This window comes from Xyrauchen texanus, chromosome 47 (assembly GCF_025860055.1).
Source record: "Xyrauchen texanus isolate HMW12.3.18 chromosome 47, RBS_HiC_50CHRs, whole genome shotgun sequence".
Taxonomy (NCBI): domain Eukaryota; kingdom Metazoa; phylum Chordata; class Actinopteri; order Cypriniformes; family Catostomidae; genus Xyrauchen; species Xyrauchen texanus.
In genome coordinates, this window is record NC_068322.1 from 17,979,266 (window position 1) to 18,006,969 (window position 27,704).

The 27,704-nt window shown below is 39.6% G+C and overlaps 1 protein-coding gene across 1 annotated transcript in view; it reads left to right on the forward strand.

Annotated features, from left to right (window-relative positions):
- The first annotated feature begins 17,444 nt into the window (after nt 1-17,444).
- acss3 (acyl-CoA synthetase short chain family member 3) overlaps nt 17,445-27,704 on the forward strand; it is a 46,126-nt gene continuing 35,866 nt past the window's right edge. Inside the window, exons 1-5 of the mRNA XM_052120657.1 lie at nt 17,445-17,963; nt 19,250-19,394; nt 21,251-21,439; nt 25,036-25,170; nt 26,223-26,363. Coding sequence (XP_051976617.1) covers nt 17,566-17,963; nt 19,250-19,394; nt 21,251-21,439; nt 25,036-25,170; nt 26,223-26,363 — 1,008 coding nt within the window. The 5' untranslated portion in view covers nt 17,445-17,565. The remainder of the gene's footprint in view (nt 17,964-19,249; nt 19,395-21,250; nt 21,440-25,035; nt 25,171-26,222; nt 26,364-27,704) is intronic.

Below are 27,704 nucleotides of genomic sequence, written 5' to 3' on the forward strand. Positions count from 1 at the left end.
TTTTTTTTTTTTTTTCAAGATTCCTCTTTCCATGGTAACAGTAACTTCTCTGATTGGTAGATCCCTCTTCAGGATAAAGGGATAGTATAGTTCTTTACTTCAGCAATTTAACACAATCTATTAAATCTACTAATCTACTAAACAATCTAATCGTAATACAATATCTTATGATTTCGCCATCTTGTACAAATTATAACGAGTAGTTATTATGAGATGCCATATGAGTTGTATTGCCTAACCACTCAGAGCTCATAGTAGGTCTGTTTTGTGTATACATAATCCAGTGATGTATTACTTAAGATTGGACTCGATTTCGAGTTTCATACCATACCATAGATGCTCAATCGGATTGAGATCTGGGGAATTTGGAGGCCAAGTCAACACCTTGAACCCTTTGCCATGTTCCTCAAAGCATTCCTGAACAATTCTTGCAGTGTGGTAGGGTGCATTATCCTGCTGAAAGAGGCCACTGTCATCAGGGAATACCATTGCCATAAAGGGGTGTTTGTGGTCTGCAACAATCTTTAGGTAGGTGCTACGTGAAGCCAGGACTCAAGGTTTCCTATCAGCACATTGCCCAGAGCATCACACTGCCTCTGCCAGCCTGCATCCTTCCCATAGTGCATCCTGATGCCATTTCTTCCTCAGGTAAACGACGCACACACACACACCCATCCATCCACATGATCTAAAAGAAAATGTGATTCATCAGACAAGGCCACCTTTTACCATTGATCCACGGTCCAGTTCTGATGCTCATGTGCCGATTTTTGGGCGTTTTTGGCGGTGGACAGGGGTCAGCATGGGCACTCTGACCGGTCTGTGTCTACGCAGCCCCATATGCAGCAACCTGTGATGCACTGTGTGTTCTGACACCTTTCTATCATGGCCAGCATTAGCAAGTTTTTCAGCAATTTGTGCTACAGTCTTCTGTGGGATCGGACCAGACGGGCTAGCCTTCACTTCCCACGTGCATCAATGCGCCTTGGGCACCCATGACGCTGTCGCTGGTTCACCGGTTGGCCTTACTTGGATCACTTTTGGTAGGTACTAACCACTGTATAACGGGAACACCCCACAAGACTTGCCGTTTTAGAGATGCTCTGACAGTCGTATAGCCATCGCAATTTATATGTATATATATATATATATATATATATATATATATATATATATATACAGCTCTGGAAAAAATTCAGAGACCACTGCAATTACTATTTATAGGTATGTGATTGAGTAAATGAACATTTTAGTTTTATTTTATAAAGTACTGACAACATTTCTCCCATATTCCAAATAAAAATATTGTCATTTAAAGCATTTATTTGCAGAAAATTACAACTGGTCAAAATAACAAAAAATATGTTTTCAGACCTCGAATAATGCTATTATTCGTTAATTTGTATTAATTTTAATGACATAATTTTTAAATAACTCAATATTAATGTCTTAATTTAGGAAGAGTTCAGAAATCAATATTTGATGGAATAACCCTGATTTTCAATCACAGCTGTCATACATCTTGGCATGCTCTCTACCAGTCTTTTACATTGCTGTTGGGTAATTTATGCCACTCCTGGCTCAAAAATTCAAGCAGCTTGGCTTTGTTTGATTGCTTGTGGCCATCCATCTTCCACTCAATGGAGTTCAGGTCTGGAGATTGGGCTGATCATGACAGGGTCTTAATCTGGTGGTCCTCCATCCACACCTTGGTTGACCTGGCTGTGTTGCATGGAGCATTGTCCTGCTGGAAAAAACAATCCTCAGAGTTGGGGAACATTGTCAGAGCAGAAGGAAGCAAGTTTTCTTCCAGGATAACCTTGTACATGGCTTGATTCATGTGTCCTTCACAAAGACGAATCTGCCCGATTCCAGCCTGGTTGAAGCACCCCCAGATCATCACCGATCCTCCTCCAAATTTCACAGTGTGTGCGAGACCCTGTGGGTTGAAGGCCTCTCCAGGTCTCTGTCTAACCATTAGACAACCGGTTGGCGGATTGAGGACTCAAACACCTTTAAATAGTAAAAACAGAGAATCTGATAATTTTTGCAGTGGTCTCTTAATTTTTTCCAGAGCTATATATACAGTATACAAAACAATTTAATGAAAGCAAAAAAGATTACTTATCTATTAACAAACTATTGGTAGATTTTAGAGCAAACACTGAGTGAAATGACGCTTTTCTGATAATTGGCCAAACGGGCACAGTTACTGGCCAATAAATAATTGTCCTGACCCATCACAACTCAAAACATCTTAGCAACCACATAACAACCACCCACAAAATCCTAGCATTGTGGCAGCTACTTTTGCATCATCATGCACCACTCATTATTTTTTTCTGAAAATATAAAAATATAAGTGGTAAGTCTGAGTTTAAGTGGCAGTCCATCCACTTCAAATGCACTAATTATATCACCACTCATATGATCAGACATTAAGAAGAAAGGGAAAGAGAAAGGCTCTTATGTAATGCACTCTGAGCAGAGACATGTCCTTATCAGGGAAGAAAGCAGACAACCAAACAGGCCAGACAAAATAAAAATGAATTATTTCCAGTAACACAGTAGCTGTGCTATTACAGCCAGCGAGAGAGAGTTATGGCAATACAGTTTTAGAAAATCCTTGTCTGACAAATTGGAGCTGGGAGCAAGTTGACGGGCATTAAGTTCCAAGGCTTGATTCTTGTCTGGAATTCTGCAACACAAGGAAGAAACTAATTGTAGATGTGCTGCAGTTTGTGTGATGAGCAGGCTGAATGTAGATCAGAGGCGAAGACATGCTGTGAGAGTATTGAGAATGCAAAACCTATAAACAAATACATTCAAATGGAGATCAGCGCATTGAAGCAGATGCCAGATAGCAGGATAGAGTAATTCATAAAGTACTTTTAATCATTCAGCACAAGACTGCTTTATCTTAGTGGGGTCATATCATGAAGAATCACATATTCATTTATCATTCATTTAATAATAGCATGATATGTTATAAATTAAACATACTGAAACTGTCAACAAAATATAAAAAGAAATAGTAAAAAAAAAAGTTAGACGCTTTTTTTAATGTATCATATTTGATACATTAGGCTTTAAAGCAGTGTTTCCCAACCACTGTGCCGCGACACACTAATGTGCCGTGAAAGATTGTCAGGTGTGCCGTGGAAAATGATCAAATTCCGCAAAATAAATAAATGCATGAAATTGCATTGGATGCATGGATTTAGGGATCCAATCTCTTCACCTTTCACAGAAATTTGCCATAATTGGTTTTTGAAACCATAATTGGTCACTTTTGTGATTGCGAAAAGCAATGATTAATGTGCAAAAGTGAGTGATATTTATACGTGTTAAGGGTCTTTCACGTGACTCGCATCAGCACTGCAGAATACATTGAAGTCTATGAAGTGATGTCACCTTACACCGAAGTGTTTTTCACACACGTTTTTGCGAATAATGTCTTTGAGATTATTTTGTCTTTGAAGAAACAAGAAATATTTAAAAACTGTCCAAAGAGATATTGAATGTCTCATAATTTCTTTTAATTAAATATTACCTTATCGTTTACGAATATGTAGAAACCCCAGTTATTAAACTAATTTAAATTCACCAAGAAATCGCTTAGACCTAAACATAAACGAGTCTTTTAATTACTTTCTGCTATCAAAGCAACTGCAAGCTTTTTTCTCTCTTCCAAATACATGTTTTCAATGTTTATTGAGCACACCTCCCACTTTTTTATGTGACAAACTTGCAAAATCGCCCTCTTTGACACTTTCTGCAACTCTTTTCATGTGGAGGGCGATGCAGCGCTTGACGCTGGTACTTTAAAAAAAATATCCCCAGAACAAATGTTCGAGGACAAGTAACTGTCTTACCTTTTTCGCTCCTCATGAGTTTGCATCCCTGTAATTTATTGTGGCATTGCAAGAACAAATCTACAAATTTGAAAAGTAGCAAATTTGTTGTTTTTTCATTACCCATTTAGCGCTCTTGCCACCTCACACAGCGTAGCCTACCTATGTGGCTTGTTTTTTTTTTTTTTGCATAGCCGAATTTCAAACATTACAAGTAAACACACTAATAAGATGAACAGAAAACATGGACAAGTTCTTGAAAAGGAAAAAATATTGACGATGGTTTGCCTATGTGGGATAGTGGAGTGCCGTAGAATATTTTAGTCATAAAAAGTGTGCTGTGGCAGAAAAAAGGTTGGGAAACACTGCTTTAAAGGTCACTATCTTCCTGAGGCAATGCAATGTTTTTGCATAGGAAAGTTTTCTCAACCCATACATGCTACATTGGTAAATCTTGATGTATTATCAGAGGACTTTTCAGAGATACCAAATGCTTGAGTTTGGCCCTGACAACTTCCTCTCCTTGGTCTATACATATGGATTGAAATGCATCACAGTTCAATTCAGCACATCAAATACAATCTGAACAAAAAATAAATCACGTAAAAAAACTTTTTTGCTGGGTCTCAGAAACTTATGGTAAGATGACATCATAATTGTAAAATAATGAGATCTTAAATATATCTTGTAAAAAGTATGACAGAATTTTCAAAGCTCTATGATTTATATATATATATATATATATATATATATATATATATATATTTATTTTTTAGATTATCCCATTTTTCTCCCCAATTTGGAATGCCCAATTCCCAATGTGCTCTAAGTCCTCGTGGTGGCGTAGTGACTTGCCTCAATCTGGTTGCTTCCGCATCTGAGAACGTCAACCCGCACATCTTATCATGTGGCTTGTTGAGCACATTATTGCGGAGACATAGCACATGTGGTGGATTCAAGCTATTCTCCATGGCATCCACGCACAACTCACCACACACCGCACCATGAGTGAACCATATTATAGTGACCAGAAGGTTACCACGTGTGACTCTACCCTCCCTAGCAACCGGGCCAATTTGGTTGCTTAGAAGAAATAAGCTGGAGTCACTCAGCACGCCCTGGATTCTAACTCGTGACTCCAGGATTGGTAGTCAGCGTCTTTACTACCCAGGCCTCCGTGAGATCAGAATATTGAAAATTCTACGTGGCATTGATTCAACAAGGTGCTGAAAGCATTCTTTAGAAATGTTGGCCCATATTGATAGGATAGCATCTTGCAGTTGATGGAGATTTGTGGGATGCACATCCAGGGCACGAAGCTCCCGTTCCACCACATCCCAAAGATGCTCTATTGGGTTGAGATCTGGTGACTGTGGGGGCCATTTTAGTACAGTGAACTCATTGTCATGTTCAAGAAACCAATTTGAAATGATTCGAGCTTTGTGACATGGTGCATTATCCTGCTGGAAGTAGCCATCAGAGGATGGGTACATGGTGGCCATAAAGGGATGGACATGGTCAGAAACAATGCTCAGGTAGGCCGTGGCATTTAAACGATGCCCAATTGGCACTAAGGGGCCTAAAGTGTGCCAAGAAAACATCCCCCACACCATTACACCACCACCAGCAGTCTGCACAGTGGTAACAAGGCATGATGGATCCATGTTCTCATTCTGTTTACGCCAAATTCTGACTCTACCATCTGAATGTCTCAACAGAAATCGAGACTCATAAGACCAGGCAACATTTTTCCAGTCTTCAACTGTCCAATTTTGGTGAGCTCTTGCAAATTGTAGCCTCTTTTTCCTATGAGTGGTACCCGGTGGGGTCTTCTGCTGTTGTAGCCCATCCGCCTCAAGGTTGTGCGTGTTGTGGCTTTACAAATGCTTTGCTGCATACCTCGGTTGTAACGAGTGGTTATTTCAGGCAAAGTTGCTCTTCTATCAGCTTGAATCAGTCGGCCCATTCTCCTCTGACCTCTAGCATCAACAAGGCATTTTCGCCCACAGGACTGCCGCATACTGGATGTTTTTCCCTTTTCACACCATTCTTTGTAAACCCTAGAAATGGTTGTGCATGAAAATACCAGTAACTGAGCAGATTGTGAAATACTCAGACCGGCCCGTCTGGCACCAACAACCATGCCACGCTCAAAATTGCTTAAATCACCTTTCTTTCCCATTCTGACATTCAGTTTGGAGTTCAGGAGATTGTCTTGAGCAGGACCACACCCCTAAATGCATTGAAGCAACTGCCATGTGATTGGTTGATTAGATAATTACATTAATGAGAAATTGAACAGGTGTTCCTAATAATCCTTTAGGCGAGTGTGTATATATATTGGGCATGAATGTAATGTAATGGCGATTGAGAGATATACCTCAAAAGCCTGTTGTATCATAATTGATACATGTCATTTCAACATTCTTTTTCAATAAAATAATGTGCATAATTTTGACCAAGTACAATTTGCTTATATTCAGCAAATACACATTTTAACAATAGTCACTTTTACTTTATTTTTTTATTCATTTATCCCAATATAAGAGTCATGTTTTGCAGAAGTCTGCTGCCATTTTAAATATATCGATATAAACATTGACACCACTTTTTTTACACAAATAACCACTAGATGGTGGCATAATCATGTGAAACTTACATACCATATGATTTTTTTCTTTTCAGATTTAACTGAGAGTGAGACAGGAGCTGTCAAATGCTATGTATCATATTTGATGCATACAGCGTTATAGGGTTCAAACTAAACTGCAAAAATGTCTTTCTCTGCTTTCTGATATTGAATACTTCAACATGGAACCACTCAATTTTACACGTATTTACACAGGTGAGGTAATACGCTATAAAAGTCATTACCCTTACTTAATTGGATGAGATTTTAGAAGCAATTTAATGTCTTTAATTCAGATCAAGTCAGTTTCATTGAGACAACATAATTTAGTTGGATTAGTTCAATCAATGTACTAACTTCATTAAGTTCATCAAACTCAGTTTTCTATAGTTTACATGTTCATATGTTGGTCTAACTTAATTTGTTTTATTAATCATTAGTATATGCCAGGTGATCAAGTGTAACGACAGAATATAGCACTGAGCAGCCCTCAAATCAAGTAACTGAGTATAAGCGTCATTCTTTACCACATTGGCAAGCACAAAAACCCCAGCATAACAGAGCATAAAACATGAAAAAATATCCTCATATTCACATTTGGCTCAAAAATGCATAAAATAAAACTTAATTCAACACTTGTTCTCCCTAACCAGTCCCATGCAAAGCATGCAAGGAAATGGAAATCACCTGCCCAGTTTTATTATATTAACTATATTAACACCACACAAAAGTATTCAAGTTGTTCCAACTTAAATGGAGTAAGTAAACTTACATTTTATAAATTTAAAAAGAATAGAACACAATAAAATCAAGTGGTGACAATGTTCTAGAATCGTGTTGCTTTAGGATATTTTAATTAAATAAACTGAACAAGCAGCAAAAATACTTTTTTTGAGTGAACAGAGGAAGTAGCAAACAGATAAATGTCACCAACTTTACAATGTGCATCTTACAGCAAGATCTATTTATCTGATTCAGCTCTATTCAATTCAGAGAAATTAATTTCCTGATCAGCGTAAAGACCCCCCACAGGAATAGGACCACTAGGCATTAATCGCCTTAGCAACCCTAATGGAAAACATTGCACAAGCGATTTGTAAATCACATCATCCCTTACCTGTCAACCAGATTGCTGAATAACTCAATCACAGTCTCTAGGTTACACAGTTAAAATGGGACTACAGTCAGTAGAGTTACTGACTATAGAAAGCTGGCTGAATAAAACCTCAGTGACTGTATTATGTATTATGCTTTGATTGACACAATGACCAAGGCAAATGCTATCTGTTGCAAATAAGTTTAACATCTCAGTCCATGGATCGTTCATCCAGTATTCAAAGATCACCATCGCCTGAATACTAACCAGATCAGGAACTACAACTCCCAGCACACACTGCTCTTGCCATCTTCCACACACCTGTTCCCAGTTTTATAATTAGACTCTTGCGTATTCATACCCTGCCTTTTCTCTACATCAGTGTGAAGTATTGCCAGTTTCACCTGTCTTACCAAGTGTTTACCATTGTTGTCTGGATTTAACGTATATAGACTTTTCAGCCTGTTTTCCCTTCTTGCGTTTTTGGATTATTGCCTTGGATTTGTTTGCTGTATTTGGATTGCCTGTGTATGACCTCTGCCTGGAATATAAATTAGGTCCTATATATGTCACCTGACTTTTGTTTTGGATTATTCCCTTGGTCATATTGCTTCAAAACGAATGCAGATGGATTCTAATCAGCCTCCAGTCTCCATTACGTTACATAATACTTCGCCCAACCAGAATCCAGCAGAAGTGTCTCAAATCCAAATGGCCATTTCATATAAGAATGAGTTACTCAAGGAATACCAAGGACAACTTATGAATTTACATGCCGCCAATGATCATTTGACTCATTACATTCAGTCTCTGCCTTCCCCTCGACTAGAACCGGTAAGACTAGCTCTGCCTAACAAATTTGATGGTTCTGCTGATAAATCCAAGAGGTTTTTAAGACAATGCTTCATCTAATTTTCTCAGCAAACAGAATCATTTAAAAATAGAGACTCAAAATCAGTGTTTGTCATGTCACTGCTTATTTGCAAAGTGGGCTACTGCTGTTTGGGACAATGATGACCAAATCAGATTCATTTTCACAAATCCAAGAAGTGTTGATTATCCTGCTGGAGGGATGTGTCCATTCAGCTTTTGCATTTACATTTACATTTATTCATTTGGCAGATGCTTTTATCCAAAGCGACTTACAAAAGAGGAAGAACATCAGCGAATCATCTTAGGGAGACAGTGGTACAAAAAGTGCCATATTACAAAGTTTCACTATCATCAGAATAGTATACAAAACAGATTTAAGTGCAACAAGAAATGTAAATAATTGTATTTTAAAAAAAAAAACATTTTTTTAGTGACCGGTTAAGTGCTTTTGGAAAAGATGTGTTTTTAGCTGTTTTTTGAAGATAGAGAGTGAGTTAGCTTCCCGGATTGAGTTGGGAAGGTCATTCCACCACCGTGGTATGATGAAACTGAAAGTCCGGGAAAGTGTTTTGGTGCCTCTTTGTTTTGGTACGACAAGGCGACGTTCCTTAGCCGACCGCAGGCTTCTGGTGGGAACGTAGCTCTGCATAAATGTTTTTAGGTATGCTGGAGCAGACCCAGTGACTGTTTTATATGCCAGCATCAGGGCCTTGAATTTAATACGTGCATGAACCGCAGCCAGTGGAGAGAGACAAAGAGTGGTGTAACATGTGCTCTCTTAGGTTCATTAAAGACCAGACGTGCTGCTGCATTCTGGATCATTTGCAGGGGTCTAATAGCACATGCAGGAAGGCCTGCAATGAGAGCGTTACAGTAGTCCAGTCTAGTTATGACAAGGGACTGAACGAGCAGTTGTGTGGCATGTACAGAGAGGAAGGGTCTTATCTTCCTGATATTGTAGAGTGTAAATCTACATGATCTTGCAGTTTTTGAAATGTGGTCTATGAAATTTAGCTCATCATCAATGGTTACCCCTAGATTTCTGACCGTTTTGGAAGGCGAAACTGTAGTTGGACCCAGCTGCACAGTGATGTTGTGTTCAACAGCCGGGTTGGCTGGAAAGACAAGGAGTTCGGTCTTGGCAGGGTTGAATTGAAGGTGGTGTTCCTTCATCCAGGCTGAGATGTCTGCCAGACAGGCAGCGATTCGAGCAGTCACTGTGGTGTCGTTGGGCTGGAAAGACAAGTAGAGTTGCGTGTCATCAGCGTAGCAGTGGTAAGAGAAACCATGTGATTGAATGATGGGTCCCAGTGATGTTGTGTATATGGAGAAGAGAAGTGGCCCAAGCACTGATCCCTGAGGTACCCCAGTAAGTAACTGGTGTGGCTTGGATACTTCCCCTCTCCATGCTACCTCAAAGGACCTTTCTGAGAGATAAGAGTTGAACCAGTCAAGCACAGTTCCAGTGATACCCAGTTTAGAGAGGGTGGAGAGTAGGATCTGATGGTTGACTGTGTCAAAGGCAGCAGAAAGGTCCAGCAGAATCAGAATGGATGATCTGGATTCAGCTTTCACCTGTCTCAGCGACTCGATGACAGACAGCAGGGCAGTCTCAGTGGAGTGTCCACTTTTGAAGCCTGACTGATTGTCATTCAGCAGCTTGTTCTGTGAGAGATAGGCGGAGATCTGATTGAAAACTGCCCTTTCAAGTGGCCAACGTGATGTAAAATGACAGGGCCAGTGAATCGTCTTTACAGGCTAGTTCAGCTTTTTACACCAAGGCAATCAGTCTGCAGCTGATTATGCAGTGTGTTTCCGAACACTTGCTGCTCAAAGTGGATGGAATGATGTGGCCTTAAAATCTGTGTTCCTCGAAGGATTAAGCCCCATACTACAAGCTGAACTAGCCTGTAAAGACGATTCACTGGCCCTGTCATTTTACATCAAGTTAGCCATAAAAATAGACCATTTGCTGCATAGTAATCCACATGCCAAGCTGCCAACTGTAAGCCCTGAAGCTATAGATTATATTAAGGCTGGACCAGTTGAAGTGATGCGAATTTGAGGAACCAAGGTCTCTATGGAGGAACGTTCTCGACGATTACAGAAACCACTATGTTTTTACTTTGGTTAACCTGGTCATCGCTGCATTTCATGCTCCAATAAACCCAACACTGTTGAATCGCATGGATATGAAGTGTAACTTTGTTTGCTGTCAATTTGTTTGATCTGCTGTTAATCTCATTCATTGTAAACTGGTCAAAGAATTCAACATACCCATTGTGCCCTGTTCTCCGCCCATTCACATCACTGCATTAGACAGTGAACACATTGGAAAAGGGCACATCACACACTAAACAGTGCCTGTAAAGTTTCAAGTGGGTTTATTTCATGTTGCAAAACTTATCCTGCATGCCATTTTCCTCTCCACACCATCCCATTAGCCTAGGCCATCCATGACTTTCACTGCATGATCCACAGATTTCACGAAAGGAGGGTGAACGGATCCATTGGTCCCCATTTTGTCAATCAAATTGTTTCATTTATGACCTTAACCTACCTTGTCTAACCACAAAAGTCAGAGGTCCATTGTTATCTTCTCCAACTAACATTCCAAGGGAATATTCTGATCTCATTTAAGTTTTAGCAACCATTAAGACCAAAGCAACTCAACTGTAGCCACACAGACCTTGGGATTGTACCATTGATCTTCTACACAACACCTCACCTCCCAGAAGTAAAGTATACCCACCATCACTCTCAGAAACCCAAGCCATGGAGGAATATATTGAAGAGGCTCTGGGGTCAGAGTTCATAAGGCCATCTACATCCCCCGCTGCAGCTGGTTTCTTTGTTGAGAAGAGGGACAGGGGTGTATCGACTATAGAGGTCTGAATTCCATCACAATTACATACCGATACCAAACCTTCAGCAAATGAACAACTATGGGGAGCTACAATTTTCACAAAGTTAGACCTGAGAAGTGTGTACAACCCAATACATATAAGAGGAGATGAGTGGAAAACCGCTTTCCTCACCCCTAGGGGGCAATGTGTATCTGGTCATGCTCTATGGACTCGCTAACTCTCCCTTTGTTTTCCAAGCCTTTGTCAATGAGTTTTTCAGAAATCTGCTCAACCTGTTTGTCATTGTCTACATTGATAACATTCTGATGTACTCTAAATCCAAGGAAGATCATGTTAAACACGTCTGAATTGTACTCACTTGTCTTCTCGACTCTCAACTATATGTCAAGGAGTGGTCGTGGCGTAGTGGGCTAAAGCACTGAACTGATAAGCAGAAGGTTGTAGGTTTGATCCCCACAGTCACCACCATTGTGTCCTTGAGCAAGGCACTTAACTCCAGGTTGCTCCGGGGGGATTGTCCCTGTAAGTAAGTCGCTTTGGATAAAAGTGTCTGCCAAATGCAGAAATGTAAATGTAAATGTCAAGGATAAAAAAAAAATAATTCCATGCAACAACCACCACGTTCCAGGGCTATATCATTAGTTATCTTGGAATAGAGATGGACCAGTGCAAGGTCAGGGGAGTAACAGAATGGCCAACTCCAACTACTATCAAGGAACTAAAGCGGTTCTTAGGATTCGCAAACTTTTATCAGCGATTTCATCTGAAACTACTGTACAATTGCCTCTCTAATCACCTCTCTACTGAAAGGAAAGCCCAAGAAGTTGATTTGGACCAGAACCTCTCAGGAGGCTTTTGAGAAACTTGAGACTAGCTTCACTACCTCCCCCATGCTTAAGCATCCAGACCCCAATACACCCTTCATTGTAGAAGTAGATGCCTCAGATTGTGAGATTGGAGCCATCCTGTCTCAACGTCTTTGTAACCCTGCTAAATTATATCCATGTACTTATTTCTCCAGGAAGCTCTCCCTTGCAGAGACACACTATGCTTTCAGAAATAAAGAACTCCTATCTATCAAAGCTTCCCTGGAAGAATGGAAACACTGGCTGGAGGGAGCTCTTCATCCTTTCCAGGTGATCACAGAACATAAGAAACTTGAATATATTAAGAATTCCAAGAAACTAAATCCAAGGCAAGCCCATTGGGCTCTTTCAACCAGATTCAACTTCACATTTACGTACATACCAGGCAGTATGAGAATGTCTGCTTTGCCAATCTCGTATATTTGATTCACCCAATTTATCATCCGAGGCTGAGCCCATCCCACCCCCATCAGTTGTCATTGCTCCAATACGATGGGACATGGAAAAAATCTAGCATGCTTAACAGGAAGACCGTCACCACCATGAGTGCCAACCCAACAAGCAGAATGTTCCCCAGAACATCAGGCAGCAAGTCATACAATGGGTTCACACTTATGAGTTCTGGCCATCCTTGCATCCAAAGGACCACAGCATTGGTACGTAACTGTTTCTGCTGGCCTACCTTAAATACTGATGTTACCTCATGTCAATGCATGCCACATCTGTGCAAAAACAAAGACTCCCAAACAACTACCAGCTGGTCTCTTGGAACCATTACCCATGCCTCAACGACCATGGTCACATTGCCATTGACTTCTTCACAGACCTTCCCAACTCTAATGGTTCCACCAATATCATGGTATCCATTGATTGTTTCTCCAAATCATGCTGGTCAGTTCCTCTGAAGGGACTGCCCACGGCTATGGAAACTGCTGAAACGCTGTTCCATCAGGTATTCAGGATTTATGGAATGCCAGAATATATTGTCTCTGACAAAGGACTACAGTTCACATCCCGGGTATGGCAATATTTCATCTCCTAAAAATTAATGTCAGTTTAACATCTGGTTATCAACCTCAGGCAAATGGTCAGATGGAGAGGCTTAAATAAAAATGTTGACAATTCCTTCAATCCTACTGTTGTAGGCAGGGGTGCCGCCAGGAATTTTGGGCCCAATGACAAAAAAATCGAATTGGGCCCCTTCTGCGCAGCTGTTGTCACCACATCTCTAGGGCCTAACTTTGCCATCAAAAGCTTTACATAACTCTAATCAAAGGCTTGCAACTGTCTTTTTTCTTGTGGTTCAATACTAGTACTAGCACAATATTTACTGCTGGTGATTTGTAAATGCAAGTCTGCATACAGTATGCAGTTCACTCTTTGATGCAAGATTAAAAGCCACCATAAAAAAGGCAATCCTTTACAGTCGCAATGTATTTTTATTGTAAAATTAATGACAGATTATAAAAAAAAGGAAAAAACTAAATATATATTAACTTTTTATTCAAAGTAAATTAACATCATCTCAAAACAATGAAAACAGCAGATTTTTTAACTTAACTGCACATATATGCCAACAACAAAATAAAGTTGACGTGTAAAATGGAATTTTCACATCAGGGTTATTATAGTGCTACAAAACAGATCAAGTGATCACTAAATCAATAGGTTTTGAGGTTTGGAATATGGTCATAAACTTAAACTACATGAAATGTAGGCTAACACCTGCAGCTAGCTAACTTATTTTTTTTTTAGCTAGCTAGCTGAAGCGCAACGCGTCATAATCTGAAGACCACGCCCACCGGGAGGGAAGACAATCCAACCATCTCCGTTGACTTTGCATTGCGAGAGGCTGCCTCCTTGTCATTTATGACACATAACAAAAGACAGAAAATGCCTAACTAAACCCAGAAATACATTTTTATAAGCTTCAGAACCATAAAAGCCAGCCTTTAAGGAGACAAAAGTAGATACAGGCAATAAGACGTGAAGCATCAGTAGGAAGAATGGGTAAATTGAATATATCTCCTCCTCTCAGGTTCACATAGGGTGGTGAAATAAGCAAACGACATGGTTAAAATTATGAATGTTTTTTTTCTTTTTTCAATATCATGTCGCGTTCCAGTGGGCGTAGTTCTCAGAGTAGTTCGGGTAGTAGTCTCCTTTTATGTCCTGAAACAAACCGTTTTTTGGTGTCGACAGCTTATAAAAAAATATTTCTGGGTTATTTAGCTTGTTTGCTGTATACCTTGTCACACAGCAGCTTTTAGACATTGTTTTGTTTTTTTGTTATAAGTCATAAATGACAAGGAGGCAGTCTCTCGCAATGCAAAGTCAATGGAGACGGTTGGCTTGTTCCGTGGCCTAAAGCTCTGTCTCTATGGACAACAGGTTAATACCACTCACAGACTAAAGGCTACCCACCTTTCTTGGTGAAAAACTGGGTTACAGATTGACACCCTTTCCTTTGTCTTTCCTCTCTTTCCTTTTTTGTTAACCAGATTTTCTTATACTACTCAACATTGTAATCTGTGTTTCTGGCACATCGACTAACTGTCTGCAACTAAACACCGTCATTCACTCACTGATGAGCGCGCTAAGGCAGGACCAAACCATTTCATGCAGATACAGGGGGTGGTCGGTCAATATGGATGTTTACTTTTTGGTCAATGGGGATATTTAACTTTTATTGCCAAAATAAGTAAAATCAAAGACCTAATTAATTTTATTATTATTTGAAATATACTCAATGATGATGGTTTATATAGTGTATAATATAATAAAAAAAAATTAATTAATTAAATTAGTTTTTACCTATTTGTTGGGGGCCCCCTGCCATTCAGGAGCCCTTGGAATGGTCCTAACTTTTCCCCCCTATACGGCGCCCCTGGTTGTAGGGAACAACATTGGAGTTCTTTCCTTCCATGGACTGAGCATGTGCAGAATTCCCTCGTTCATTCATCCACTGGACTTGCCCCCTTTCAGATGTGTGCTAGGTTACCAGCCGTCCATGCTTCTGTGGTCTGAGGTTCCTGCAGTGGACAACTGGATCAGGAGGGAAGGGTGTGGGACAGTGCATGTGTCAGTTTGCAATGAGCCGTCTGGAAAGTAGATTCAAGCTGATCGAAGAAGACGCCCACACCCTGACCACCAACCAGGTCAGATGGTCTGGTTATTCACTTGCGACCTACGAATACCCAGCAGAAAGCTCAGCCCAAGGTATGTAGGACCTTTCAAAATGCTAAGACAAGTGAATCCTATGATTTACAGTCTTGAGCTTCTTGCTAACTATCGTATCTCTCCTTCCTTTCATGTGTCCCTGCAAATACTACCCAGATCAGGAACTACAACTCCCAGCACCCATTGCTCCTCCCATCTTCCACACACCTGTTCCCAGTTTTCTAATTAGCCTAGTGTATTTATACCCTGCCTTTTCTCTACATCAGTGCGAAGTATTGCCAGTTTCACCTGCCTTACCAAGCGGTTACCATTGTTGTCTGGAGTTCACGTATATAGGCTTTTCTGCCTATTTTCCTTTTCTCACATTTTTGGATTATTGCCTTTTGATTTGTTTGCTGTATTTGGATTTCCTGTGTATGACCTCTGCCTGGAATATATATGTCACCTGACTTTCATTTTGGATTATTCCCTTTGTTATATTGCTTAAACTTCTGCAGATGGTTTCTAATCAGCCTCCAGTATGTTAAAATATTAAAGATAAAACAGTTGATCAATACTTTTGTAATAGGGACAACAAAATATTTGTAATGAAAATGCAAAATACAGTTTCAAGGCTGGGAAGAAATATTTATGGCCGGTTATTTCATTCTCATGCTGTTGGAAGGTAACGCAAACAATTCATTTTTGACCTTGACCTTGAACATGAGGGTGAGTGAATGACCATGATGTCAGAATTTTCCCAAATAGTATTGGGTGTACTATTCCATTAAGAAAAAGGATACACTGAAATAGAGGAAAAATGAAGTGCAAGTCAGACAGGACCCCAATCATTGAGAGCGCTAAAGACACTTAACCCTGATAAGGTATTTATATCAACTTGTTTGCCTTTTATCCAGTGTTTATTAATCATTAATGTCTTTAAAAACTAAAGAATTCACCCAAAATGAAAATTCTTATCATTTACTCCCCATAATGCCATCCCAGATGTGTATGAATTTCTTTCTTCTGTAGAACACAAATTAATATTTATTTAATTGGTCTTCCATAAAGCACATAAAAGCAGCATTGAAGTAATCCATACAACCCCAGTGGTTATATCAATGTCTTCAGAATGGATATGATAGGTGTGAGAGAGATTAAGTCATTTTACTAAAAATGTACACTTTCACTTCCACATTCTGGTGTGGATGTGACTTTCACATTCAGCCACCTTCTGGTTGGGGCTGGTCAAACATGGAGATTGATCGTGAAAAAGGACTTAAATATTGATCTGTTTCTCACCCACATCATATCATTTCTGAAGACATGGATTAAACCATTGGTGTAGTATGGATTACTTTTATAATGCCTTTATGTCCTTTTTGGACCTGAGTTCTGGTCACCATTCACTTGCATAGTATGGACCTACAGAGCTGAGATATTAATTTGTGTTCTGTTGAAGAAAGTAAGTTATACACATCTGGGATGACATGAGGGTGAGTAAACGATGCGATAATTTTCATTTTTGGGTGAACTTTTCCTTTTAAGCATTTCAATTTCACAACAAAATTCCATCAAACTGAATTAAGTAATCCTTTAACATTTTAAGTTTTATTAGTTTAATTTGGTTTTTAACATTATTCAACTTGACTGAATTTTGTTATGAAATTGAAATGCACAAATCTTAAAACAGGCTACAACATTTTTGGCGTTCAATATGCAATAAAATAAATATTCAGGCTCCATTTACGTATTTACCCATGATATCAATACTTTTCCAATACAAACACAAACTTTCAGAAGTGTGTGTGTGAAGATAATCTGCTACATGTGTCTGCATCCCTCTTGCCCCCAGGTGCATTTATTACACTGGGCTATCATTAGACAAGTGACGTGATTTTCCAATGCGGATCACTTCCTATGCCAGATTTGACTAAGCAATTGTTCTAAAAAAGAATCTCAAATTTTCAGGAATTTATATGCAGATTTAAGCATTGCCTAATTGCATATTACCTTAAAAAAACGTATCATTGCGCAACAGTGTTATTTCATGGATTGCATTATGGGCTGCCCCTGCCTGTCATCTGAAGTATTGAAATATTGCACGGCCATTTTTGAGTTCGGATTCTCGGAAACGTTGAACTAACTTGGATCAGCGGTGCTCGACTTTAAACAGTGAAGTATTAACGGCGAGATTACCGTCAGCTGTGCGACAACAGACATGCGTCTTTACCAAACCACGCGTTTAAAATACATCTGCACTGGAAATATAACAGTGTGTAGAGCTACGGAAGGTAACAAGGCAGTGGGGGTTGGTTCAAGATGCTTGTTTGGTGTGAAGTTTTCTTGCACAGCTGTATCTAGACCGTATTACTCGCTAAAGGGAAAGATAAACACCTGGTATCGGTGTAAATCGCCGGTGCGCACGCCAAATACCGGTTATAACACACACCAGAAACATTTCAGTCGTGTGTTTTCATCCAAACACGCATATGAGGACGCTTTTGGTCAGGCAAGGGATAAACCTGAAAAGTTTTGGAGTGAAGCGGCACATGGCCTCAGCTGGTTTGAACATTGGACCCAAACTTTGGATAACACGGATACAGTGTTTCCAAAATGGTATGTACATAATTGCGTTAGGTTAGGGGGTGTTCACACAGGCAGAACGCATTTTAAAAGTTAAAAAAGACGGCTAACCGTCTTTAAACGGAAAAGTCCGTCTGACGACCACATCTTAAACAGATACGTTGACGGAACACAAAACGCGTACGTTGTGAACGCCCCCCTTGTTGTCTCCATAAGGCATACGAGTGCATTAATGTAGTGAACTGAAATAATAAAATATTTTTCACCGATATTACACAAGTGTCAGTTTTTGGTCGTTGGTAAAAACGTAATGTCATTTAACGATGTGGGATGCATAAAAGTTTTATTTACTCATGTCACTAGGCATGTTTATGTTCTTTTAGCTTTCCTGGAGCGTGAAAGTGTTTCATACGAATTATGGTAAATTAGCATTTTAATTGCTTTGAGTTGCTTATGGTACGTTATTCATTTCGTGAGCAACATAGATTCAACTAATCATGTTATTAAACTGTTGTCGACGTACCTGTCAAGGTGGAGCAGTCCCACCACCCCAACCAAGCTCCAGTATCCCTTACATTTTAAGATGGGTGTTATAGCCTAAATGAAAACACAAAAAGGTATATATGAAGAGCATTTATTTAAAGGCTTATTTTCTGTTCATTTAACATTGCTTGTCTTTACATTTTATTTTCAGCGTCCATCATCCGTCTGTTATTTTATTTAATTTTTTTCCCGCGTTGTCACTCATCATCTGACCTCACACACTAACCTCGCGACAACTGCCACCTACAGTACGTAGGCTACAGCTGCAGGTGGCAGTTATCGCGAGGCTAGTGACAGAGCTCAGTTTGGGATTTTAATTTTTTTACTCCGTCCGGGGTATAATGTTTTAATAACGCAGGTTAAAATACGGGAGATTTACGGGAAAATACTAATACGGGAGGACGGCGGGAAAGAAGGGTAAAATACGGGACTTTCCCGGCCAAAACGAGATACTTGACAGGTATGGTTGTCGATCAAAGTGGCATTGAATTTAAAAGGAGTTACTCAAAGATGATAACTGTGTCATTATTTACCCACCCTCATGTTCTCACAAAAGGAGAATTTTTTAAAGCTCTTAATGCAGCAGTTTTCCATACAGTGACGTAAGAGCTCAAAATGGACCAAAACACCTTAAAGTACCATAAAGAGGTATTCTGTAGTACGACTTTTGCACTATACTCCTTCGAAAGGTCTTTTGAAGCTAAACGATAGCTTTGTGTGAGGAACAGTGTAAAATGTAAGTTGTTATTCACTGACAATCTCCCTGGTTTCCACAGGTTTGTTGGAGGAAAGCTAAACATATGTTATAATGCTGTGGATCGGCATGTGGAGAATGGGAGAGGTGATCAGGCAGCTGTCATCTATGACAGTCCCGTTACCAGCACTAAACAGATACTCACATACAGAGAAATGCAAGAGCAGGTAACATGAGCGTTTTGAGACTCTGTTCCTTCTCATCTTAAGTGGTGTCCACTCATTTGCATTCAGTGTCCATTGTTCTGTTATTTTAATGAATCCGTATTGCATAATTCCTAACCTTGCCCCCAGCCAGTCTGAATTAGTTTATTCTTTGACATTGGCATCAAAACCAGGGCTCAAGGCAATAATACCACTGAAAGTATCAAAAATGGCCCAGATATTTAAAAGCTTGGTCCAAGAAAATCACCCTATGGTGCAAACCTCTGATGTTATTTGATCTGTTATCTAACATTTTAATATATTGCACATATTCTAATATAAACCTATGTATTGTTGGGTTTTGTATGCGTTTAGTGCCTCTTCAGACACCTTAGTGACCTGTACCTGTCTGTGGCAGACAAGCCTCTTGTTCATCGGAAAGGAGGAAGCAGGAACAGTGTTCTCAACCAAAAATAATTTTAATAAAACAAAACACATGCGCGCACATAAACATGGCTCCGTGTGTGTCTCTGGTGTCTCTGGCCCCTCCTTATGTCTCTCTCTGCTGCTGATTGGGGCAACTTCCCCTCTGGTCTTCCTACCTCCTGGGAACCTGAGTTGGGCGAGCTGAGGGCGAGAGTAAGAGAGAGGGAGAGCCAGAGAGAGAGGGGAGAGAGAGACACTCCGGTTCCCGGCCACACCGCCATTCTGTCCTCCGATAGTTGTGCCGCGATCCTCTGTGATCCTGGGCGTTGGCACTGGACTTCGCCTCTTGGTGGACGGCAGCCTCTTTGCAAACTGCTCCAGTACCACCGGATCGTGACTCCTCCCTCTCTCTGGTGTCTCCGGCCCCTCCTTATCTCTCTCTCTCCTGCTAATTGGGGCCACTCTGCACCAGGTGTGCATCCTCACAGCCCGGCCACACACTCCTCCTCGTCACACTGTCATATCTTCTTTCAGAGAGGTGTTGAATGTATGGTTAACTCTGAACAACTCTAAAACTTGTGATTGCATCAAAATCTAATGTGACGGTAGATTGGCTAGTTATTTAAAATGTATAATATTCTAGTCAAGTATTTGTGTTGTGATATACTTTGCATCATTTAGAGCTACATTTTAAAGTTGACTTTATTTTATGTTTAAATAAGTATTAAAGGTATATTCCAGGTTCAATACAATGTAAGCACTTACAATGGAAGTAAATGGGGCAAATCTGTAAACGTTAAAATACTGTTTCAAAAGTATAGCCGCAAGACGTAAACTTTATGTGTGTTAATATGATTTTAGTTGATAAAATCACTTACTGTCATTTTCTGTGTAGTTATGTCCAATTTTACAGCACTATTGCCATGACGACGTAATGCTTTAAACCCAAAAACAACCATAAAAATGAATATTTAAACAACTTTACTGCTCAAATAATACACAAGTATTTACAAAATAATTATTGTAAGTGATTTTTAAAATAAGCTTCACATTTCTACCCTTAAAGCCTACAAACATTGGCCCCATTTTTATTTATTTTTTTATAAAGAAAAGGAGAGAAGTCAAAATGTTTTTTATTATTAATATTATTCCACAAATTCTGTTGATTTAGCTTAACTTGTATAGAAAACAGAATATTATTTTAACAGTTTGTGATGAGGAGGAGGACGGGGCTTAAGGCCCGGTCCGCCCTCCCCTCGTCACACAGTTATAATTGTACAGACTGAGAATTTATTTCATTTAATTGATTCATGATGCAACAATATGCCACAAATGGACAACACATTTTGATGGTATTAGAAAACCATGCCCTTGAAAATCAATTTGAGGGGGCTGATATTGCCCCTTATCAAAAGTTGCATTTCTGACACTGTTCCATACCCTTTTTTTTGTAGGTGTCCAGGTTGGCGGGTGTGCTGGTGAGGCATGGTGTGAAGATGGGCGATCTGGTGGTGATCTATATGCCCATGGTGCCTCAGGCTATGTTCACCATGCTGGCATGTGCCCGTATCGGTGCCACACACAGCCTTATCTTTGGGGGATTTGCCTCTAAAGAGCTTTCCATCCGTATTGACCATGCTAAGGTAAGCCACTGTATTTATAGATAAATGGAAGCTTTGATTTTATAAATGTATCAGTTTGACCACCAGATGTGTCAAACTTAAAGGAATATTTCTCCCAAAAATGAAAACTCTCATAATTTACTCGCCCTCATACCATCCTAGATGTGTTTGACTTTCTTTCTTATGTGAACACAAATTCATATTTTTAGAAGAATATTTCAGCTCTGTAGGTCTTTGCAATGCAAGTAAATGGTGACCAGAACTTTTAAGCTCCAAGAAGCACAAAGGCAGCATAAAACTAATCCATATGACTCCAGTGGCTTAATCCATGTATTCTGAAGTAATCAAATCGATTTTGGGTGAGAACAGACTAAAATTTAACTGCTGGTTGACGCCTGAGTTGCAGCTCAGTGACGCTCTTGAGATCAACTGAATAACACCCAAATGTGCCGTTGATGACATTTAGCCTACATTAAAACCACCTGCTTAATATCATGTAGGTTCCCCCCATGCGACCAAAACAACTCCAACTCTCTGAAGGTGTCCTGTGGTATCTGGGACCTTCATAGATCAGACATATTGGGCCGGCACATCCCATAGATGCTCAATCGGATTGAGAAATTTGGAGGCCAGGTCTACACCTTGAACTATTGTCATGTTCCTCAAACCATTCCTGAACAATTTTTGCAGTGTGGCAGGGTGCATTATCCTACTGAAAGAGGCCACTGCCATCAGGGAATACCGTTGCCATGAAGGGGTGTAAGTGGTCTGCAACACAGTAGTTGGTATGTGTCAAAGTGACATCCACATGAATGCCAGGATCCAAGGTATCCCAGCAGAACATTGCCCTGAGCATCACACTGCCTCAGCCGGCCTGCCTTCTCATGGTGTATCCTGCTGCCATCTTTTCCCCAGGTAAATGACAACATGGATTCACTGTGTGTTCTGACACCTTTCTATAATGGCCAGCATTACTTTTTAAGAAATGTATTCTGTGGTATCAGACCAAACTGGCTAGCCTTTGCTCCCCATGCGCATCATTGAGCCTTGGGCGCCCATGACCCGGTTGCCGGTTGTCCTTCCTTGGAACACTTTTTTGGTAGGTACTAACTATTGCATACCAGGAACACCCCTCAAGACCTGCCGTTTTGGAGATGCTCTGACCCAGTCGTCTAGCAGTCACAGTTTGGCCCTTGTCAAAGTCGCTCAGATCTTTACGCTTGCCCATTTTTCCTGCTACCAAAACATGAAATTCAAGAAATGACTGTTCACTTGCTGCCTAATATATCCCACCCCTTGACAGGTGCCATTGTAATGAGATAATAAATGTTATTCACGTCACCTGTCAGTGGTTTTAATGTTGTGGCTGATTAGTGTAAATGCACTATATGCATTCAAATGTGATTGGAATTTGAAGTGCACAATAATCACGATTTATTTAATAATCGCGATAAGCCTAGTTGTCCTTCTGCAAGTTTCACCCCATTTCCACACATCTCTGGAGCTCAACTAGAGTGACCATTGGGTTCTTGGTCACTTCTCTTACCAAGGCCCTTCTCCCCCAATTGTTCAGTTTGGCCAGCTCTAGGAAGAGTCCTGGTTGTTCCAAACTTCCATTTAAGAATTATGGAAGCCACTCTTTGACACTCTTGTCAATATTGTATCTGATCTCTGCAGACAGTTCCTTTGACCTCATGGCTTGGTTTTTGCTCTGATATGAATTTTCAGCTGTGAGATCTTATATAGACAACTGTGTGCCTTTCCAAATCATGTCCAATAACTTGAATTTGCCACAGGTGGACTCCAGTCAAAGTGTAGAAACATCTCAGAGATGATCCAGAGAAATGGGATGCAAATTTCAAGTGTCATAGTAAATGGTCTGAATACTTATTTCAATGTGATAGTTTTTTTTTTTTATACATTTGCAAAGGTAACCATAAATCTGGGTTTTGTTTTGTCATTATGTGGTATGGAGTGTAGATTGATTTGAAAAAAAAAATATTTAAAGTGTTTTAGAATAAGGCTGCACCAAAAAAGGTAAAAAAATTAAGGGGTCTGAATGCACTGTATGCTTGATTCAAGTGCAGAGCAATGGATGGCGCTAGGAGGTGTAATCGAACTTTAAATCATGATCGCCATGGAGACTGCTGATGTCAGAATTTATGGGGAAATGGAGTTACATTTTAGGTCCGTTATCATTCATAAATCCTTTGGATTGCTGCAGAAGACATGAATGAAACTGTATGGATTACTTTTATGATGCCTTTATGTGGTTCTTGGACCTTCAAAGATTTGGTCCCAATTCACTTGCATTATGAGGACCTACAGAGCTGAAATTCTTAAAATCTTCATTTGTGTTCTGCAGAAGAAAGTCATACACATCTGGGATTGCAAAAAATACGTCGACGCAAAATATGCGCGTCGATTCGTCAGACCAAAACAAAGATGGCGGCGCCGGAGAGTAGAAGCAAAACGAGTGGCTCCTCAGACTACCAGAAGTGCAAGGCGGCAGGCACTCGTTCATCTAAAGTGTGGGAATTCTTTAATTTAAAAGGAAAAAAGTATGTGATATGTCGTCTTTGCAAAATGGAGATGGCTTTCCATTCTAGCGCCACCCGGGAGCAGCCGCAGATGACAGAGCACCGTAAGTTTTTTTCAACTCCCCACTTTGCACTCGCTGTTGGAATAGGCTATAATACGTTGTCGACACCTAAAGTTTTCGCTTATAGCTATTAATAATGCGCTTATAGCTATGAATGTCGTGAAAAATACATAGAGGTCACTGACAACGCGCTGACAGACAGGACCAAGCAGGTAACATTTAATAAAGTCTCAACTTTCAAATTTGGACATTCAAAGAAAATTAAACCATAAATAGGCCTACTATTTTGTGGCTCTTTAATGTGTCGTGACAGATTGCCTCAGTTAAAGCTGCTCGTGAACCGATCATCTTTTCCTTTTTTATTTTATATTTTAATTTATAGCATCAAATAGGCTAAACATGAATGTAGCCTACATCAGAAGGTCTGTTGTTTTAACCGCGGAAAGATGTCAGTACGGTAGCCTACAATCCATTATTCAAATTCACCGACGTTAATCTTCTCTCTCCTGACTACTTTGTCGGACAAAAATGGCGTATTATGATTGATTGATCAGATCGCCAGTCAATCAAACTCCCAGCAAATGTTTTTTTTTTTTTTTTTACATTTTATACACCCCCACCCCCGATGAAACCAGTATTACCGGTGTTGTCACAAGTCGATTAATCGAATCGAAATCGAATCAGACTGGAAAAAATGAATCATTAGATTAATCGATGCATCGAAAAAATAATCGCTAGATTAATAGTTTAAAAAATAATCGTTTATCCCAGCCCTATCTGGGATGGCATGAGGGCGAGTAAATGATGAGAGAATTTGAATTTCTGGTGAATTATTCTTTTACTTCTATCCTTTTGATGCCTTGCACTTTCTTGAAATGCAAATCTAGTATATTGATAAACTAATGTTTGTGACTGCCGAGTAAATTGATACATTACATTTAAATGCATTTCCATGATCTCTCTATTGAGGTTGGTGAAAACAACTTCCTCCATTAAATCATAATTTTCCCTGCAGCCCAAGTTGCTGGTGACCGCATCTTTTGGCATCGAGCCGGGCAGGAGAGTGGAGTACATTCCCCTGGTGGACAAAGCTCTGGAGCTTAGCAGCCACAAACCACACAAAGTCCTCATCTACAGCCGTCCCTGCATGGTGAGCTCCCACAAACCCACAGCACCACTGATGTTGGCTGACTGCCTAATAGCTGGTTAAAGTGAAGATGTTGCTAGGTAATGCAGCAAGAGAATAAATTACAAAAGGTTTCCCTTTTTTTGCTGGACTCAGCAGTAAACATGCTCTTTTTTTTTTTTTTTTTTTTTTTTGTGTTGTGTAAAAAGTTTATGTATAAAACAAAAAAGTTCTCCAGTATTCCGTAGTGTAACTTTAGTTATCTTTTATATGTATATCTACACTCACTGAACATTTTATTAGGTACACCTGCACACCTACCTTTTGGCCATATCTGATTATTGGAGGCGACTTGTCCCCCTCAATGTATATTGCTGTTACGGACCTGGTCTTACTGAAGAAACGAATGTGTGTGCGACTTCAGCCAGAAGTCGTTGTGTAGCGTTCCCTAGCTGTGGCTGCAGTCATTTTAGACCCTGTATACAGCTGGTAATAAGATGCGTTTCGGAATATGCAATTGCAAATGGTCCATGCTAAATATAGTTGTAAATGGGGTGCAACATTTTTTGTGATTGGATCACAAAATAAATAAAATACAGAGGTAGTCAAAAACCACATCACATTTGAGGTTCAAAACGCTGTTCTGATGCATCCCGACTTTAGACTTAATAATCTTCATTCTGTTTTGTCATGGAAACTGTCGGGAAATAGCTTTTTTTTTTTTTTTTTTTATTATTATTATTATCCAACAGATTGGGGTAAAGAAACAGTCCCACATGGTTAGTGGAGATGAACAAAACCAAATTTCAGAAATGTTAAAAAAAAGTTACGAGTTCAAATCAGTTTTCATATTTCCCAGCCACAGAAATACGGACACAAAGTGCAAATGATATTATTCCTTTAGAAGATTCCTACATGGCTCTTAGTTACTGAAGCTTTTAGAATATTCAGAGTTACCCAATTGGAATATACAAAATGGAGATATTCAGAATTTTCATTTATTGCTGAAATTATTTTTAGGCCCCTTTCTGAAGGCCTCAGTGTTTTGTAGATAAACCTTTCTATCTTTTCCCCAGGAAAAGGTTTCCATGCATCCTGACATAAGTCTGGACTGGGAGGAGGAAATGGCTACTGCTCTCCCTCATGACTGTGTCCCCGTCCCCGCTCATCACCCGCTGTATGTCCTCTACACTTCTGGTACCACTGGCACTCCTAAGGTAAAATCTTGTTTATGACAATACGTGGTGATAAAACACATCTGAGGAAATGAATGAGTGTGTTTACTGTGGAATAGATCCATGTTATCAGGGTCTATTGCATATTCTGTTTGGAAACCTTGAGCCATAAATCTCTATAAAATCTTGTCTGTTTTCAAGTTCAGCATGACCTGTGAGTTTCAAGGTGTGTAGATGTACTCGTCTGATGCTGTATATAGGCTTTTGTCTAGCCTGTTTACTTTTCATTCATTTACTATTCATTTAGTGTCGGTGAGAGAATCTGAATTGGACTTGTCATTTTTTCCTTTAAGTTGACAATAACTTTACTATCAAATCATAGGGACAATCAAATAAGAGACAAAAAGGGGTCTATAATTGAAGTTAATAATTATTTGCACCTGAATAATGACATTAAGAAACATCAAGTTTTCATACAGTTTGAATGTTTGAACTTGTTATTAGATGCCGACCAATCGTGGATTTTTGCCGATGCAATTACTAAGGTGGTGGGGATAGCTGATAATTTGGTCTATAGTTTTCATTTATAGAATGTTAAAAGTTTCTTATCTTTCCTTACTGTGACGGGCACAGACATGGAGGCCACAAGAGTCCAAAACGAATAAAGTCCCAGATGCAGTTTATTCTTTAACCAAAATCCCAAATGAAGCATTGGTGCATAATATGGGACATTTAACTTATAAACTTATTTTGAAATGTTGAAGACTTGTCTGGGTTACAAAGTATTAACCAAAATGAAGCTTTAGCCTATATATTCACCAGACGAAGGGTTTTGTAAATGTATATTTCCCCAGATGAGGTATAATGAGCAATAAGGTTTATTATTTTTCACAAGATATGAAGTTGGAGACATGTATGTGTTGATGGGGCATGTTTCTTTATAGTAAAATTTTTCTTTGCGTGCCCTTGCTTCAATTTAGAACACGTGATTATCTAATCTAGATAACAAAATACGCATTAAAGCGATAAATATTGTGGATGAATATTGCCAATGATGACCGATGTAGATGCAGAAAATCCCCTGACGATTGTTTTTTCAACTTTAAAGGCCGCTGTTATACTGTGGAACCAATGCGTTCTAACTGTATAATCCTCTATCGCCGGCCACTGAGGAACACGTAGGAAAAAAAACTATCTGCATGGAATAATCAGTAAAACCGACATATTGGTCCACTTTTACTTTGAATTATACATTTGGCAAAGTCGTGAATGGTTTTTAGAAGTCAGCTACTCAAAATGTAGGCTAAATATGATGTAAAAGAAATGACTGCTATGAGCCATTTTATCTGACCAATTAGATATGTCCTGGCTGTTAAGCCCCAC